Source organism: Rhopalosiphum maidis, chromosome 4 (assembly GCF_003676215.2).
Source record: "Rhopalosiphum maidis isolate BTI-1 chromosome 4, ASM367621v3, whole genome shotgun sequence".
Taxonomy (NCBI): domain Eukaryota; kingdom Metazoa; phylum Arthropoda; class Insecta; order Hemiptera; family Aphididae; genus Rhopalosiphum; species Rhopalosiphum maidis.
In genome coordinates, this window is record NC_040880.1 from 4,590,527 (window position 1) to 4,611,221 (window position 20,695).

Genomic DNA, 20,695 nt, shown 5'->3' on the forward strand with positions numbered 1-20,695 from the left:
ATCGATTAAACGTGCACATTTATAATTCGATACTTTAATCTATATTTTTCACATTTTTTACTTTGGATTTAAACGTTGCGGATACGTCCACAGACGTGTCCTCCCAATACGCGCGGAAATGGAATTTATTATTTGTTCGGTTTGCGACCATTGCGACTCCGCTGTCCGCGTATTTTTTTAAATGTAAAAGAAATCGGTCGATTCGTGAGCCGGGGAACAAAATTAATCGCGAGACGCGTAGAATTCGGGTTCGGTGCGGGATGGGACTCAACGACGCGTCCGGAGACTTTGATGAACGTCGACGCAAAACGCGTTTTCTCCGACAACGACTTGGACGACTTATGTAGAGCGAACCGATACTATACAAACACACACACACACATACACATACGTTCGTGTTTAAGTATACGCGTTTTGCGCGGCTCGTGCTCGGACAAAGGATTTTCGCCAGTCGACTCCTATTACGATACACTTATAAACAAAACACACACACACACACACACACACACTTTATTACGTATATGTATATATAAATACATTTCGAGACGGTGGCGGTGGCCTTCGACGGTAGTCTGGTAACCGGAGGCATGGTGGCGGCGGCGGCGGCGGCGGCGACGACTAGAGAAGTGCACCGAAAAAACGACGAAAAAAAACCGGTTGGCGTTTTAAGTTCCCACGAGCTGCTGCCCGCCCGCAGCAACAGAGTGCTCAATGCGCGCGCGCGCGCGAGTGTGTGCGTGTGTATGTGTGTAATAAATACTCGTCTCTTGGGTCGTTGTTTTTTTTTTTCGTGGGTACAATTCTTTGCCGCCGCCGTCGCCGCCACCCGGCGGTGGGGATGGCGCGTGCCTTCGGTGTATATGCTCGCCGCGCGCCGCGTTTCCAGGTGTCCGGTCGGGCGCGCGCGCGCGCGAGCCACCGGCGGCGTTGGCGCGGCAGTGGGGATGACAAGAGCCGCCGTCGCCGCCGCCGCCGCCGACATGGCCGCGCGCTGTTCCCCTATATATATATATATATATATATATATTATATACAGCGCTGCTATTATAATATATACATATATATATATACGTACGTGCGTATGTGTGTATAGTGATATTGTATAGACGCGAACTGCGGCGCGGCTCACCCCCGTCGGCGTGTCGTCTCTCTCTCGCTCGCCGTCCCGTCGAACAGCGTATACTCCGCGGCGACACCGGCGCCGCAACCCCTGAACACGATCAGTCGCGTTTCGAACCGCACACGTACACGACGCTCGCTTCCCAGCTTACCCACACGGCCAAGCTGCACTTCCACACGCCGCACGGGTATCACGACAATACTGTAGTATTATCATCGTCGTATATACCTAACCGATCCTCTTCCGACGCAGCCGGCGGCTTCAGCTCGCTGCTCTCGTCCACTGCTGCCGCGGGAGTTTTCCACCGCCGCGGATCGCGTTCGATTATAACACAACTGCACACTGTGTTATTTGCCGTACTACCCGATCGTTTTTTTTTTTTTTAAGGTAATTTTTATTCCATTTACGATGCGTAGTTATTATATTATATATTGTTCGCTTATTGTCTATTATTATTCACGACTATATTATGTTATTGTTATTTATTTATTTTTATTATTATTATTGCTTTTTGTGTTATATTTACGTTGTGACTATAGTCAATGTTGTTTCTAACCGTTGTCGTATCGCTAAAAAATTCGATTGAAATTTCACGTCTAGGCCATATAATCTATGGCAAAGTATCAATACGCGCTAATATAATACATACATATTATATACTATTCTTGTCTGTTTTGATAAGTTCTCTTTCACCGGTGGAAATCATGAATTCCGTTATTTATAATTTATAAAATATTAATTTTATACTAAAATTAAATAAATTTTCAAGTAAACATCTCATAAATATCTTAAGTTGATTAAAAAATATTTTTCACATTTTCATTTATTTATTTTACATAATAATTATACTTAATTTTAATTTTTTAAACTTTCCCGAAAAATATTAAAATAATATTTATATATTTCAAATCCGTATTTATAACGGTCAATTTTATTCATTTAAAAGTCCGTCATACTACAAGATCTAAAGAGTATTCACCAAATAAATTGTGATCCCTCTCACCCCCGTTGTTAAAAAAAAATGCATTGAGTTTCACTGTTTTCGTATTGTTATAGTTCAATATCACAAAACTTTACGGTTAAAATTTTTTTGACAAAAAACTTTAAATTTATTTTATAAAATATTATAGTGTACCTATATTTATATATAGTTATACATACATATAATTTTATTCATTATCTACGTATATTAAAAGTCTGCTATACACTAAATATATAATAAAAGTATACATTTAATAAAAGTGTCGGTTCTTCATACATGGTTTTCAAATTTCCCGACAGTTAAACAATTATAAATCATTCACTCCAACCTCTCCCCTCGACCTCGTTTTCTTGGGGCTACTCTGCCCTTCGGCAGTGGTTAATTCTACTCGCGTTGTTGCTACGTTTTGTTATTGTAAATTAAATCGCTCAGTATGAATGGGCGAAGGGGTGATGGAGAGAGAAATACATCGAAAAGCAATTTTTCTGTTTCCGCTTCGCACGGGTTGTTTTTACGCGGCGTATCCGGTGGAGTAAGTAATAACTGGTATACTCAAATGGCGGGAACTCTGTTTCACTCAGCGGGGAAAAAAGGGGTACCACACGTACGCGTCCGGTATAATATTTGTATTATTATTTATTTATTATAATATATTGTGTGCCCGTTTTACTGTGTACGGATTTATAACTCGTGTATAGACGTAGGTAGGTATATAGAGTAACTATATAATATATACGTATATGTATAAGGCCGATGCGGGCCTACCGAACACGTACGCGGGAGCGAATAAATAATGTCATGCGCGGTCACGATCCCGTATTATACATATTGTATCGTATTATGAATTTATTTTATTTTAACGCGAAATTTACAGCTCCGCCAGGTTTACGACGAGAGTACCACCTATTATAATGTACACGGCCACCGGGGGACCGCACGTGAATTTCTTTTTATTTCGATATACGATCGATAAACTTTTCGTCTATATAGGTGTATACAAACAATGCGCGCGCGTTTAATACGGCGACGCGTGAGTATAAAATAGTATTATAATATATTTCATAGTCGTAAAACCGAATGCGCGGAGACGGTCTTTCGTTTCTCTCGCCAAAGTCATTGGCCAATACGCATCGTCGACAACGACAATAATAATACATGATGATAATAATATTATATTATATATCCGATATCACGTTCGGATTAAACCGCGATCCGTGCCGCGGTGACGACTTCTACGGTGGCGGCGCGGGGGCACCCATAATCCGTATTACAGATACGTGTCATTAATCGTCCAAGTAATTTGTCATGTCGCTGTAGGCTGTACCTCGTGTGACTGTGTGTGTTTGCGTATAAGTGGCTGTTCCTTTGTGCACGCACAATGCGGGTTGAGCTCCTAAACAGAAGACACTGTCTAGTAGTTTAACATAAATATATTTGTTTTTGTTTTTTTTTTTCATTATTATTATTATTTTATTTCGCTGTAGATCGCTGCAATTTATCTTTATGTGTAAATTACCCGTGTGCGTCCCGTATAATATATCACACGTACCGAAAATATATATAGTCACATAATATTATTGTAGGTATTGTTTATTATTATGTAGTATGTACCTATACGCCATATACCTAATGATATTTCTGGCCCAAGAAAATGCGCGACAACGGTATCGTGTGTCACACGCAGCACGCGCGCCGGTACTTAACCGTCGGCGACGGGCGAGGTGAAAATAATGCATATACATCATGTCCTTCGGCAGACATATTTTAAGGATACGGGATCCAGACACTATAATATGCATGTTTCATGCTGGTACTCGTAAGACGTTTGGTTATGAATAACAATATATATAATATAATAATCGTATTCGGTAAACCTATATATTAATATGCTCGTATATGTATATAATAATATTGTCTATATTGGGTTTTTGGGGTTATCGTGCGTGTGTATTTGAGTCAACACTTTTTTTTAAGTCTATGCAGGTAGTCGTTATGCTAAACATGTAGATTACCATTGTTATTTGGCGTTCTACAACTACGGTTGTCGTAGTCGTAATCGTCCGTTTTTATCCATTGCATGCACGATGCGAATGACGTTAATTGTAACAACTATATAAAAAAAACAACTTACATATTCTGCTATAATGATAATCTATCCATTATAATATAACGACAAAAATATACGGAAATTTATCGAGTTATAAGCTTATAAATACGCAATTCGATTCTACAGTACTTTGAACTTCCTATCAACGACAATCCTTGAACAGTCAGATGGATTTCCGAATGTTTGATAAAACGTAACTTGCTTTTATTTTCACTATTCTTTTCTGAAGGAATAATCGTCAAACTATTCTTATTATTTTCAACCGAATATTATTTTTTATTGCTTTTATAAGTGTCTAGTAAATCGCGTAGTTCACATCAGCACCACAGTACATATGTATTCTTATTTATCATATAACTAAATCAAATTCAGTCACCGTGTGTAATTTCAATCCGTTTAAACGAAATTATACTTTTTCATGTATTGTTAATCCTGTCGTCAAATCTCGAACCTACCGCACTAACCAGTAAACACGGTTTTTAGGCCACGAGAAGTTCTATTTTAAAATTAGGCTACCCATATATAGAGAATATAACCTAGATAAACCCGCCAGAACGGAATTTCAACATTTGTCAAATCGTTTAAGTATATAATATTATAAACCCGTCGTGAACAACTACCACCCTTGCAAAATGGGAGACACGCAGGGTTGACGTGCGTGCGTTTATAATGTACGAGTGTATCGGTGAATAATTTTCCCCCAAACGGTTTTCGTAGTATTATACTTGTGACGCTGCTGCCGTTGGTGCGCGATGTAGAAAAATAGAAAGAGAGCGTAGAAATGGTGGTGTGGTGGAGGGAAACGGGGCGGCAGCGTACGATCGCACTCGAGCATGAAACTGAAAAAAAATATATGTATATACAAAACCATTAACCAACCCTCCATTATAATAAGCCCTTTACGCACGCACGCAGGCACAACCCCCTGTAGAATGCGTGTATAGAGAACCGGTTTTCGTGGGGCGCGCACAAATCCCGGGCCCGTCGAAGTGTACGAAAAAAGAAAAAATTATTATGCATTCGTATATATAAAAAGCCGCCGCGCGAGTTATTCAACCGACCGCGGTCGTAATGATATATTCCAACGAATTATATTCAAATAAAAAACAAGTACCCCGACCGCGATTACCGAGCATATATTAAAATATTTATATGATTATCATAAAATAAAATTAGAATACATCTGTATACACTTATATAATACCGAGTTCGATTTGTGGTGTGAGACATTATCGTCAAAAAACGTTCCGATGAATGAACTAACGAAAAACAATACGTCACCTTATTATGTTGTACGTGTAAAGGCGGTACGACGGCGACAGATCCGAAGCTATGATTAACGTTTTGGAATAATAAAGCTTGTAAAACCAGTTGTTGTTTTAAAAACGTGCCGCGGCCAATTATTTATATTATATTGTTTCTAATGGGTTTTATTTTTTAAACCAACTGACGTTTACCTACAATTCTCGACGACGAACTCGCCGACAAATTGTTTAGTTTGCGATAAGGCATATACAGTGTACACACACGATGTATCGAGCGCAAAGCAATAATTGTATTTATCTAATATTATATACCTAATCTATGTAGATCTTGCGTATAGGTCGTTCGCGTGTTTGGGAAGGTAATATCTCTAGTGCCGCGCGGTTGTATATTATTATTATTGTTTAGGTTACGACCACGGTTGTATATTGAGGGTTGATTGGAAAACTAGTAAATCGATTATACGACCGTCGTAAAACCACGCAACGAGGGTAATATAGACCATAGACGTGTTATATATATATATGTATAGGCGCACACACGCGACATTGCAGCTTGCGCGTAAAGCAACAGGCTTGTGGTTAAAGGCAGGCGATTTTTTTTTTTATATTTTGTTTATTAAAAGCAGATGCGACTCGCACGCGTGCATATATAATAAACATCTTGTTTATCAGTACAAATATTGGGACCAAAGACAATAATTAATAATCCAAACCGGCGGTGGCGCCCCGGGGAGGTGCAGGTTGAAACAATATCTGACCCTAAAAACGAAGCTTCATATACCGCAATGCGTCTTTTACGATATTATATTATCATAAACGACACCGCAGTAATATTAGTATATAATATTATTATCTTTATCATATGTCAATTTGTGATGTGCTACAATATTATATTCTCTCAGTATATATCAACAAACGTCCTAATTCCATTTGTACCGTTTCAGGTTTTGATCACAAAAGGCTATGCAATGATGAGCATTGGCGAAGAATTGAAATCCACCATGCCGTCCTTCATGCAATTCTGCTCCAGAGTTGACCAAGGAAACGTACAGGAAGACTGGTGGACCGCCGGATCCGACGCAGGTAAGGGTCGACATTACCGTTGCAGTAATATAATATTATAATATTTTAATAATTTATTTGATTGTGGTGTAAGTACGTTTACTCTATATACACGCTATATGTGGTAAAAATATTATGATATATGCATATATATATATATATATGTATATAAAGTGGGGGGAGAGGGAAACGAAAATTCGTTACAGATTTGTCTGTTTTGCCTAGCGATAATACACAATAACGAGACAAGAGCTCAACCGCCGGAACTCGAAGGTTTGTGTTGTATTTTATTTATTGTTTTGGTTCTCACACACTAGGAAATGAGTTGTTACAATGTTACGCGGACCGTGAACATTTTGCCTAGTCTCCCCACGCACCACAGTACATTGCAGAGTTCTCGTCACCGCTCGGGGGTGAAAAATTCAAATAATTCGCTCAGGTGCGGAGTAATAATTATTATACACTATAGCAGCAACCCTTCTGTATAATACCTTTATACTATATACACGCTTTACATGTCCGACAGGGTTGCCGCGCATTAAATCGAGATTATCCGTAGGTATACGGCGTGAGACATAATAACGTAATAAACAGCCCGGAAGTAAATTCGGTTCGGGTGAAATTATTTAATTTGACGGTTGGTCAGTTTTTCAGCTCAGGTGGCAGCGCCCACTACTGCGATGCAACTGTTGTTCTGTTCATAGCGTTTCATTTGTATGCAATATAGTCTGCGAACATAACGCGCAGCATATATTACATACTAATATACATTTGTCGTGTACGAAAATCGTTCGGCAAAACGAACTGTATTATGCATTTGTTTATAATATATATTATTATTTATTACGATGTTTTGACCAAATGTGCGCGTCAAGTCCGCGAAATGTCCAGACCGTACCGTTACCAGACAGATCGAGAGGGTGGAAAAAGGTGAACGCCTTTCATTAACGTCTTTGGGCACCATATGTTGCGTGTTTGCGTCGCGTTCCCGTTCTCGTCTAGTCTAGAGAGACCATATGGGCTATATATACGCGCGGTCTGTTCCCAAGGAATTGAAATATATGTACGTCATATGGTCCACGACATAAGGTGTATGAATGCTCGCGAGTACCTATATAGTAATATCTACTATTTATACCTTGGAAAAAAATCGTCTACCCGCTCGACGTTATATTGTTTTCCAAGTTTCTATTGATCTCACGTGTATTATTATATTACAGGCGACGACTTATGTCCGAAACTTAAATATATACATAATACAGAGTGATTATTTTAACACTAAACACGTATTGTCTTGAAAAGTATTATATTTTTGAAAATATTTTTTTTCATAATTTAACTACACCACTTTTGTAAAATATTAAGAAAAATAGTATTTGTTTTCATCATTATTATTTTTAAAATTTTTAATTATTATTCATTGACAATATACCTACATTTTTAATTATTTATAATATCTTAGACTCGAATATATTTCTAAGAATTTTGATACATATAAATCGAATTTTAATCTTAAAGTTAATTAGTTGTAGCATTATAACTTATAAGTATTTTAAGTTAAGATTAGTAGTGTATACTGGCGTACATAGTGAAACATGGCTTTGGTACCCCAAAACCATGCAAAATGTTGCAGTCTACTAAATTCCACTCATTTTAATTTGAATACTCAGAATAAATTTAATATTAGGTTAAATACGGAGCAATCCGATTTTTTGTATAAATATATTATATATGTATCAGAAATATATTCTGCTTAGGAAAACGAAATTAACTATGTATATTATGCTGTCATTCAAAAAATAATTAATATACTTATATGATTATGAAACGATAAGAAATAGGAAAGAATATTACTTTTTTTATTCAAAACTGTTTTTTTTACTTGGTTCAAATCATTCTTTGAACGAAATAAAAAAAAATATTTTCAATAACTAATATTTTTTCTAGATAATGAGTATTAAAATAATCACTGTATTATAATATATTATACAATATATGTAGGTAACTATAATATAATAGAGCTAAAGGTAATACACGCACAGTCACCGCGAGGGCAAAAATCTCAGTGAACATTATATAATTTATAATCATAATATATATATAATCTATTAATACGATGTATTATTATTATACACATATAATACTTGCGTACATATGTATAGGTGTATTATATAGTGCACAATGCACATAAACGCACATAAATTCGATTTCCGACGGTTTGACCCGATTGTTTAATTTTTTTTTTTCACGAAATAATAAATTATTTCACTCTGGACATACGTAAATGTACTATCACGTTGGAACCACGTGAGGTCCGCCGAAGAAAAAAAATATTGTCTACGGAACATAATAGGCGACGCAAACGTGTAACTCCGGTAGTGCAGGTATATATAATAATATATAGAATACAACGCGGCCTTACGTAATCGGGGTGCTCGGTCGTTTGTGCGTCTATTGTCCGCTCGTCTCTCTTTTACCCCTCCCGGCGTGCACATCACGAATTCCCTTGGACGAAGGGTGCTCCAACGCAATTTGAAAAAAAAAATTTGTTACATTTGCCCCTTTGGCGTGCATAACATTTATTATATTATATATATATATATATATATATATTCATGACGAATACCGTACTTAACCGACGTTCTTTGTGTACACGGTCGGAATCCCTGTGGCAAACTCTTACGACGCACACACGGGCGAATACACAAACGCGCGCATACACTCATACGCACACATATACACATACGCACACATACACTCACGCACGCACACAACAACCCTATAGGCCCTCTCCATTGTGCGCCGCCCAGACCTTTAGGCGGCTTTGCACAGCACAACATCCCCGTGTATAGTGCTGTGTGTGCATCGACAGTGGTGGAGAGCACAAAAAGAAGAAAAAAACTGGTTTAAAACACAAAAGGTTATACCTTATACCCTATATCTACATATATATATATATTTATGTGCGCGTACCTGGCGCGCGATGTTTGTACGATAAAATGCGATCTCGAAATTCTTCGGAGCCCAAATACCTATTCGCCGCTCGTATGCGATCCAGTTTCGTACCGGCCACCATATTGTCCGCCGGTACGTTTACCTAGTTCGTTTTCGTGCTCGCGCGGTCGTGTAACAAAAGCGAAAAACGCTTTTCTCCGCGCGTAAAGGCGCCTATACGTATATACATATCGTTGCAGGCTGTATTTCGCACTTATGGAGGCTTCAAGTCCACCGTCGCCGACTGATTCTTCTAGTCAACAACGGGGTGAGTTTCGAAACGCGTTTCTACCCGTATACACATTATAATAATATGCAAATCACCCCTATATAAATACAACGTTATTGTGTATCGTCCGCGTATTATTATCGCGGTGATTTCGACCCACGACGATAGATAAATTACAATATATTATTATTATTCCACCGCTATCATATATGATAATAATTAATAATAAATAATAACATATACTATATCATATACCTATTGGCTATCAATATTAATGAGTATAATATAACGACGATAATATCTGTCGATTATGATCAGAACCAGTTTTCGTCTGAAATTAAACTGTTCGTTGGCGCGAACGGTCGCGCGTCGAACATCATCAAGACGATGATGACGAAAACCGTCCACATAATAACGTGCGTCGTCGCCGCCTTGCCGTCGCGTATTTATATTATATTATGTTTATATCTTTATAATAATATGGAATATATATTATTCGGGAATTTTTTTATTTAAAAATGTTCGACTGGCGTCGGATGTAGACGATGTAGTTCTTATATCACTCTGAACTCGGGCACCGTTTCAATGGAATAAAATAATTTTAATAATAATAAAACGAATACTCGACGTTGAGTGTGCCTATTGTTTGACGGCAATACAGAAGAAGGGCCGTGTTAGCGTTTCCGGTTTTGTTTTCCGAGCGGACTAAATAACCACCGATGACGACTCGCCCCGTTTTAAAACCTAAAAAAGTAAAAATCCAAATACACAACGCGTGGTCGATGGGTCGGTTGTTAATGGTTGGAGGGGGTAAGGGTGAGGAAAGTGGTTGCCTAATGGAACGATGACTATATATATATATATCATATTATAAAATAAGTACACAACAACAACAACAACAACAACTATAATAATAATAATAATAATATACACTTAATTGGTCGGTTTGTATGCAAATACGCGTACATCGCGTCACTACTATAAGCCGCGTGCACACAAAACGAGAGAGATAATACATATAGGTATATCTAATGACAATGACGGTTCTTATCGCTAGTGCGTGAGCTCTTCAAATTCGGTTTTTTCTCTTCTGTTTTTTTTTTAACTAATAGACATAGGTACATTATTATATTTGTATTATCTGCTTCGCATTATAAATTACAATAAGATACTAAACAAGTGTACTCACACACATACACTCACACATATATTATAAATTATAATATACAATAATATTGTATAACTTATACTTGTACAACTCTATTTACTATTTTATGTATAAATACGGACTGTTCTCGTCGCTATCCTTAAACCAAAAAATAATACGTTATTTCTACTTTCAGAAGCATTCGCACACAGCCAAAAGGAAGAATGGCTATCGGACTCGGATAGTCAAAACACCATTATTTGTAGCACGACCAGCTCGTCGCCCGGGCCTTCGTCATTGTTGTCCACGTCCACTGGTGGTGGCCAGAAGGCCGGTTCATCCAAAGCCAAGCAAGGCGGTCGATCTAAAGATACGCCGGCCGGACAAAAACCCGCTCAAGTGGTGGCAAGGCGAAACGCGCGCGAGAGACGCCGAGTGCAGGCGGTCAACTGGGCATTCGCCAGACTCCGGAAAGTCGTTCCACTGGAAGAAAACAAGTAAGCGCAATATACCATTATATACTATATTTTGAGGAAAAACATTACATTATTATTATGATATATTTATCGCGAACAAATTGGGCGATCTGATTTATTAATTGGTTCTGATTGACAAATTTTCACGATAAACCATAAAAAAAATTATTTCAATGATAATTTGTAATTAAACATAGATACGTAATTTATTATCTAAGAGTCTAAATTATTCCAACACAATATAATATATTTTATTTTGCGAATATTTTTAATATAATTCTGAACTCTGCGGTCCGTGGTTTCATTGTATACCGAACACAGAAAGCAAAAATACGCACGCCCTTCGGCGTGTTTTATAATACTCGTATAAATAAGTGATATAAAATGATCGATCAAAAAAAAAAAAATAATAATAATAATAAATATTTATAGGTGCATAAAATATTGACGTTTTCTTCGCATACATCATGATTATACCCTTTTCGTGTAAAAAAATATATAATTTTTATTACACAGACATTGCCAAATATTATAATATGATATGATAATAATCCACTAAATATTGTAGGTTATGTAACTAACAATTAATGTTGTATAAATTAGTTAAAATGTGTGATATTACAAAATTAATTCTTGAATTGTGATAAAATTAATCGAAGTTTTTTTTTTTATTCCGTCGAGTTCGAAATGTATAAGTAACAACAACAAGATTTTTATGGTTACCAGATTACTCTTCTTCGATACGTAAAACAACAACAAAATTAGTTTCAATAACAGTAGTTTTCGAGTACTTGAAATTCGTTCAATGGCTGACCTTAATTCGATAGTTACATGTTATATAGCATCTAAACATAATATTGTCACATGCACCCTCTCGCGTATGGTCTCACGTATATCTAAACCATAATAGAATATGGTAGATATGTCTTTCTACATGTTATAATATCTCATTTTTGTTCTCAAGGCCCTCCTAATCACCGTCGTTAACCCGCGTCCGTGCACTGTTCATGAACCGAAATGTTTGTTTAAAAAATTAAACCTTCCCTTCCGACTATTCACGGACGTTTAGTCGTATTTTTAGATTATATTACATTATATGTATGCTATGCGCGGGGCTGTAAAATCCTTTCACATTCGTATATAGTGTATACTGTAACAAAAAACAAACCCTGCACCACGGTCCCGACCACATATTATCTCGGAAATTCTCGGAAGTCCGTTTGGTTAGGTATAAAACAAACGATTTTCTTTCTGTATGATTATCACTACACACGCCGGTTATGTAGAATGGTGGATATCCGGAGTAGTGTAATGTTTAACGACCGAAAAACTGTATGTATATTAAATACGCATATTATTGTATTAACATATGAAATCTACTTAAGTTTTATATGGCGTCATTATAAAATATACTTATCTATATGGCTATAATATATATAAATGTAAGTAAATATCTAAATTGTACATATAAGACTTAACAAAACCTGCGCTTACCTTGATAAGTAATATATAGCTTAACAATACACAGCAGACCCGAGAAGTTTCACGATAAAAATACTAATATTTTTAAGCAGTTTTTGATTTATCGAAAACAAATTTAATGACTCCGTTGCACCCGGCGAAAAGCGTTCGATCGAACTATCGAAAAGTTCCCTCGCCTACTGTCAACGGTATTATATTATGTAAAAACAAAGGAGAGATAAAATTATAATATAATATATATTTATGCGTAATGTGTAAAATAATAATTTAATATAAAAGAAGGAACCACCGGACCGCCACCGATAATAAAATGGAATAATAATAATAAAAACTGGTCGTAATAATTAGTGTTAGCGTGCGGCGGCGGCAATTTTATACTAATATAAGTAATAACGTCTTCTCGAGCGGCACTTGAGGTCAAACTATATACGACGACGACGACGGGACAGGTGATGCGGTGGCGTGTCCCGTGGCACGAGTCGCCCAAAAAAAACCAAAAAAGCACCTGCAACAAGACGCGGTCGTCGTCACCGTCTTCGTCTTCATCGTCGGTAGCAGTTCGACTCGTTCCTTCTTCCTTGTCCTAGTCCTCCTATGTATAATACATATTATGACCGACGACCGAATCGTCTACTCCTCCGCCGCCGGTCCCCGTTATTAATAATAATATTACACTGCACATACACGCGTCTCATCAATATTATATTATATACCTATATATACACGAGACGTGCGCCGGCTAAGAGGAAGAGATTAAAAAACATTTCGGGTGGAACCGGTACACGGCGGCGAATGTACATATTATTATAATATTTTGACCAGCTTTTCACTCTCCCTCCGTGCCGCCCCTTCGCCGGCGCCGCTGTCTTATTTTTCGGCAAACTGGTTTTTTTTTACACTTAGTAGTCGTGTGCCACCAATGAAAGAATTGGATAAAAAAAAAAAACAACAGGTGCTTCTGGACCGCCGACACCAGTCAATTATTATTGGCGATCGCACCTACTTTACGACGTCCGTATAGTATTAATGTACATAATATGTATGTACGTATGTATGTGTGTGTGTATTATAGGTATCATATATAATATATGGTATATATACACAAGTTTAAATGATGCGCGCGTCCGGCGCGTGCCTGGCTCGATTTTTGTTTTAATAACTGTATACACGCGTTTTCCGTCGTCCGGCGGCTAATGCCACGCGCGGATTTCGAAATTGTTATACTCATCCCGCCGCGGTCACGTAAGAATACGATTACGCGCTAAAACACATAATATTATTATACCACCACGACCACTGCTGCTGCGGGTTACACTCCACGTAAACAATTTTTCCTTCGTGTTTAACACGCGATTTTCCCGCGAATGTATTAAATATGATATGAACGTTTCTTTTGCAGACGTGCTAGCCTCATCCCCAACCCCTCTCCCCAAATTGTATTCGAGATTTATTCAACTCATTCAGATTTTCGAAATTTCTAGAAGTATATATATAATATATAATACTATTATTATAACATCATATTCAAGGTTCCACGTGCAGTAATCGAGTACGTCTGTCTAGCGAGACCAGAAAGTGTGTAACATAATAAATTATTATAAAAACACTAATATAATAATAATAGTAATAATAAATATAATTTAAGTCACATGTCGCCAATATTGCGCTCGTCTCGGCCCATTTGTGTGCTCGCGAGTCGTCATCGTCTTCGTCGCCGTCGCCACAGATGTTGTTTCCGCACCCTCGTTAAGAACTTCCTGTGCACCAGAGCGTCGTCTCGCGTAGCACCTACATACAATCCGTCTGCTCTGCAGCCGCGTATAAACCGTTCAGTGCCGTTTCAGGGGGCGGCAAATCACTTTTCGGGGTCAAAAACGGGAAAATGTGTGCGCATACTCTTTACAGACGCGCGTATATAACACACACATACACACACACATACACGTGTTTGATAATTAAATACATAATAGTGGTTTCTGCACCGTTTTATACTATACATCGTAAAAACCTAGTGAAACGCTTTGGACGTAAACTATAATGTGCTCGTTTGCTTGTTACAGGAGCAAGAGAATGAGTAAAGTGAAGACCCTACAAATGGCCATTGAATACATTAACCAACTGCAAGGTGTTCTATCTTTGCAGAGTCCACTGCATAACAATCACGTGAGTATATTATAATTGCTTATTCCATCACCAATTCCAAAATAAAGTTTTAAATACACTATGAGTTATTTTACCTTTATTTTGTTATTCTCATTTTTAACAAGTTATTTATATTGTTTTTTATAGCCCGAACCCGAACATCATCAATTGCTAACGACGGCCGACATCAACCTGTTCTCCGACATACAATACAAGATCGAACCCGGCGAGCTTCAATTTCGCATGCCTCCCAATTTCTACACCCAACTATTGACTGACCATCAAAATTGACATGGAATTTCTTCGTGTGATTTTTTTAAAAATTTTTATACATCATGTATTATTATAGTTAAAAATAATTGTCTACTGGCTTAAATCAATCATGAATGACGAGAGTCTCAAGCCTGTTTGTTTCTTTTATTATTATATTATTATTATTAATAACATCATTATTATTATTATTATTATTATTATTATTAGACAATGATATTTTATTTTTGTCACGGTAAATTTTCTTCTAAACATGTTATTGCCACTTTAGAACAGATTATTATTATTAAGGTGGTCAAATACTGTAATGATTACGAATTGTTTTATTCGAATTTCAACATTCATTTTTTTTTTTTTTATATGACTCATAATATTTATTATGTTTTTGTTAACTTTTGTTTGTACATTTAAAGTCTAGTCATTACGCTTTTAAGTTGATTACAATTAGGTACACTTTTTTCTCTCTTTATTTCATCATTATCTCCAAAGGTACGTTTTCTCTGCAGCGTCAAACAGTGGAACAGCTCGGCATTTAAACACCGAATATAGTCTGAACCAGTAGTTATAACGCTGCAGAGAAAACGTACCTTTAATAATATACATGTAATATATGAATGTCATCTAAATTATACCGTATATATTGCTAAATTATAAAACTATTATTTTATTATTTTTATAATTTTTTTGATATCAACGAAATTTTAATTATTTTTTATACGCATTATATTTGCTAAATATTTTTTTAAGGTATTTTTATAACGAATTTTTTACTTTTCTAAAATATTGTTACCTACCTAAGTAAATATATATTATTAGGCTATGACTATTGACTTTTTGAAATTGCTCATTTTAAAACCACTACGGTTACAGGGATAAAAGTTTAAATGTTTTTAAACATTTTGTTGAATTATATGTAATTTATAATGCTCCTGTCTGTACAAAGGCATATTGTATTATTTTTAAGTGCCTTATTTCCATTTTAGTGTTAAGTTTATATTGTAAATTATTTTTACTAAAAAAAAAATATATTTTTTTTTTGTACATATCAAAATGTGTGTTATCCATTCTTTACCAAGTTCAATGTATTGCGAACTTGATCATGATAGCGATGATTTACCTTTCTAGGTTTACAAGATTGCATGCAAAAAAAGCTCCAACATTGCCAAATTTATAATTATAAAATTGTTAAAACAATACGATCTAAAATTTACATATTTTTTATCAACTTCAAAAAACAAATACTGATTAGTTTATGCCTTGCCCAGAGGGTTAAGGGCTCAAATCCTCTACCCCGATCACCGGCGATCTATTTTGAGTACGACCTTGTGATCAACCAACGGTAAAATATAAAATATTTTGGAAGCGATTAGTAATGTAATTATAATTGTATTATTCGTTTCTAGTGTCGTCTATAATAGCCAAAATAGACGAAAGTGTATTATATAAATGTACAATATACGCCATCGTGATTTACCAGTAAACGTTGGCCAAAAATAACAATAATTAATTCGTTTACATTCGTTAGTTTTTTTTATTTGTATAATAATTATATAATACTTTATTATTATAATCATTGAGTATATTATCCATATTTAATAATTATTTTATAACTGTCGAATCAAATTACCAAAAAAATAAAAATGTCCCATATCACTGAAGTGTAGGTGACAATTTTCTTCTAGGTATTCATAATGAAAATTTAGTTTTTTTAAAAGAATAAATACGTATTGCTAAGTGCGATGTTGGAACGCGCAACATAATTTTAATTGTTTTCTATAATATAATTATGTAAATACGTAAAAAAGCAATAGTGCAATTTAAATTCGCTCTCTTATATAATTGTAATTGTCAACACTTCGTTTAAACCTCTTAAAAAAACGGGTTAGCCTTGATATTATGCTCTTATCGACCATTGTCAACGCAGCGGTACGATATCGTTCACTGTTCAGTCGTTAACTATTAGCTAACGGAACTGGAAGTATAATACTTATTGTTTGCGTTTAAAAAAAAAATAATATGTATACATACACATATGTGCGTACTACAGTGGCGCCAATCTGATGGTTCACTTATAACCAGGTCTTTTAGATTTATTCGTTTAACAACAATATTTAGGCGTGGGTAAAGCGGTCAAATATATTGAATAAAATAAAATACATAATAGAACTTACAGAACTTATGTTACATAATATTTACAAGCCTAAACATTTATACCTAATATTAATTTGATAAGTGCTGTGTAATGTACAATGGTCTACACAAACACAAACCCGCAAGTATTGTAAACATAACTTAATTGCATAATGTTCAATACATTACACTGCAGTTCAAAACGCATACCATTTACCTACTATCAGCAGCATAACCAGAATTTTTCAAGGAAGTGCAGAGAGTCGATACTTCGTTGGATGGACTTTACGAAATATCCATCATAATTCATAACTAGTTGTGTTATCGTAATGCGAACTACTACAAATACAGAATAGACAATAATAGTTATTAGTTGATAATATTTCATCCATAACCCATGTTATAATATTACCGGTTAAATAACTATATACTTTATATTTTATATACTATCCATTTGGGGGGGAGGGATTCTCCTGACTGTGCTTGATTTGATTTACCTACAATACCGTGTATATAATATAGGATCATTATGCTGCAAATACCAGCAGTTGCAAGAGTGCACGCGGATAATGTAATCATTGTGATCGCACGGGTAATGACACAGTGTTATAGAATAGAAATGATTTACAAATTTGTGAAAATTGTCGTAGGCACCGCAAACAATTAATGGATTTATTTATTAACTTGTCGGTTAGATCGATCGACGACAGACGACGAGACGGTATTATGTAGGCGCATCAGTTCACGTACAATGGGTTCCGGCGGCTAATCGCCCTTTTTTCGGGGATCGAATTAATTCACGAAAACTATATAATAGGGACTATCCCCTATATATTTTATACGTATATGTGTTCGGTATATATATATATACAATACATATAAGCGCGTGTATAATTCCATTGTAATAACATTCACTGTTATAAACTTACCTAGGACAATATATTACATAGAATATAATATATATATATATATATACGGCGTGACTAAGAACATTATATATATCACGTATATGTTATATACATAAGTGGTGACATATTATACTTTTATAATTTGCAGGAAGAAAATATATAATGGATTACGTACGGTGCAAATCTGATATAGATTTTTTTTTTATTTTCATTTGTCTAACTGACAAATGCGCTCGGGCTATAAATCATTTCACTAAAAATAGTGTTTCACGCCTACGCGTACGTTTCACTGAATCCTCATAGACCGCCGGCGTCTCGGCAAACAGCAAATGAATACGCGCACCCTTGCAGTTATGCAACATCCCTCTATACGGACAGTATTATTTAAAACAACCCGGTGCGCATATAATATACCAACAAGTCCCACGAGAAAATAGTGCACCGCAGCGCCCGTTGGTATTAGTGGTCTTGTTTAATATTATACTGTATTACTATGTATACATATAAACATATATGTTTCTATGAAATGTAGGCCCATACCTTATGCACATGATGATAGTTTAAGTAAATTATGTAATACTCTCGCATGCCACTGCATGCAACACGTTTATACAACGAGTGACGAAGAGTGATAATGTATACCTAAAAAATGTTCAATTTTTAGAGAAAATGTGTTTATGCCGTTTATCGGAATCCCCGAATAAAAGTCCGAGAGTAAAAGCCCCAAATTAAATAGTTATTAAGTAAAGTCACCTGATAATATTTGCTTAGGTCTAAGGACTATAACCATATTATATTATGTTATAGATTATCACTTTAATTCGAAAGTCGTAAATTACAAATGTATTACACACATTGTCTTTACTTATCTTTCTTTAATTTTAAAAGTGAATTTCCCTGGATAATAGTTTGGTTATTTTGGCTAACACTCAGTCTGGGTCATCTGTCACCTGTGTCTGTGAAATCCTTAAAGTGTATTTAATAACTTTTATTCGTGGACTTTTATGTCATAATGTACAAGGCCGGGCTGGCACACTGTGCTACTTTGATTAAATTTTGAAGATATTCTAAAGGTATCTAAAGATTTTGCTTTAAAAATGAATGACAGCTTTGTCAAAACTAAAATACCTGAAGAAATAACTGTTGAAGATGACTTCCCTGAAACGAGGATCAGACGTAAGAAACGGATGTTTGATGAAATGTGTAATGATGAAGCACCAACTGACCCAAAACTTAAATTCAAAATTGAAGTAATTCAAAGCATTTTTGACCAATTGCAAACTAGTTTAAATGACAAATTTGTCAATAATAAATGTATTATTGCTGATATACAATATCTTTTACCAAAATACTACAACGATGTAAAAAACAAATTAATTCCTGAGTCAGTATTAAATCAACTTTCAATACTGTCATCAGTTAATCGATCAAAATTAATTGATGAATTGAAACATTTTGCTATAATACATAGTCAGTTAGTGGAACCTTTGTGCAAAAAAACAAGTCATATGTACAACACTTCTAATGAAGACAATGATTTTATACAAAATGATATTGATTATGAAGACCTTAACCTTGAATGGGATTGTGAAATATCCAAGACAAGTATGTATATTATGTTATTTAGGTATATAAAAATGGTCGGTAAGTGATGGTTGATTATAAACATTTTTTTTTTTAGAATTTGAACATAACACAAATGTTATACATAACCGTGATAATTGCTTGCTATATGTATATAAACTGCTTCATTCGCTTAATTTGCATTTGTCAACATATTCTAATTTATGTGCTACTATTGAATATGTTCTAACTTTATCCATAAGCCAAGTGAATTGCGAACGGGTTTTCAGTAAGTTGAAAATAATAAAAAATCGTCTTAGGGCATTAATATTGAATAATCATTTGGAGGCTTTCATTCTTATGTCAGTTGAAAAAGAAATATTAGATCAAATATCATTAGAAGATATTATAGAATATTTAAAATTTTCATCGTCACATATGTCTAAATTATTATCTTAAGCATACTTAAAATGATTATTATTTCTTTTTTATTATTACTAAACTAAATACAATAAATAATTATTAGTATATTTTCAATTTTGTGTTATAAATTAGTATTATTTATAATTATGTTTTAAATATTTTCAATATTTTTTTAATATTTAATGTAGGTACGTTTAATATTTGTTATACACCTTTAAAACAAAGATATTTTCAATTATTATTTCGAAATAAAATAAATTAGTTCACAAAAAATAATATTGTATTTTTATTAAACTCCACTAATTCTTTGTGTATTATTTTAAAGCATATACTTTTAGTACAAAATAAATTTATTTTGTATAGTATCATGGGACATGGATTATGGATAACATCAC

The 20,695-nt window shown here is 35.1% G+C and overlaps 2 protein-coding genes across 3 annotated transcripts; both read left to right on the forward strand.

Moving 5' to 3' along the window:
• The first annotated feature begins 1,199 nt into the window (after nucleotides 1–1,199).
• LOC113560640 (helix-loop-helix protein 2-like) lies at nucleotides 1,200–16,321 on the forward strand. Of its 2 annotated transcripts, XM_026966642.1 has the most exons (5): nucleotides 1,200–1,507; nucleotides 6,419–6,557; nucleotides 11,103–11,403; nucleotides 14,925–15,027; nucleotides 15,154–16,321. In XM_026966642.1, exons 2-5 carry the CDS (start codon nucleotides 6,443–6,445, stop codon nucleotides 15,295–15,297), a joined length of 663 nt encoding a protein of 220 aa, XP_026822443.1. In that variant the 5' UTR covers nucleotides 1,200–1,507; nucleotides 6,419–6,442; the 3' UTR covers nucleotides 15,298–16,321. The 2 variants fall into 2 exon arrangements, with proteins under 2 accessions (XP_026822443.1, XP_026822444.1); XM_026966643.1 differs by lacking the exons at nucleotides 1,200–1,507; nucleotides 6,419–6,557 and adding an exon at nucleotides 9,609–9,798.
• A 3,090-nt stretch (nucleotides 16,322–19,411) lies between these two features.
• Nucleotides 19,412–20,336, forward strand: LOC113547970. The gene is made up of 2 exons (XM_026948576.1): nucleotides 19,412–19,919; nucleotides 19,996–20,336. Exons 1-2 carry the CDS (start codon nucleotides 19,412–19,414, stop codon nucleotides 20,334–20,336), a joined length of 849 nt encoding a protein of 282 aa, XP_026804377.1.
• Nucleotides 20,337–20,695: the final 359 nt, after the last annotated feature.

What these genes read in the sequence shown, in the direction of transcription:
- LOC113560640 (XM_026966642.1), top strand. Translation starts at nt 6,443, where the DNA reads ATGATGAGCATTGGCGAAGAATTGAAATCCACCATGCCGTCCTTCATG. An exon ending in GACCGCCGGATCCGACGCAG is followed by an intron (nt 6,558 to 11,102) that starts GTAAGGGTCGAC and finishes TTCTACTTTCAG; the next exon opens with AAGCATTCGCACACAGCCAA. An exon ending in GTTCCACTGGAAGAAAACAA is followed by an intron (nt 11,404 to 14,924) that starts GTAAGCGCAATA and finishes TGCTTGTTACAG; the next exon opens with GAGCAAGAGAATGAGTAAAG.
- LOC113547970 (XM_026948576.1), top strand. Translation starts at nt 19,412, where the DNA reads ATGAATGACAGCTTTGTCAAAACTAAAATACCTGAAGAAATAACTGTT. An exon ending in TTGTGAAATATCCAAGACAA is followed by an intron (nt 19,920 to 19,995) that starts GTATGTATATTA and finishes TTTTTTTTTTAG; the next exon opens with AATTTGAACATAACACAAAT.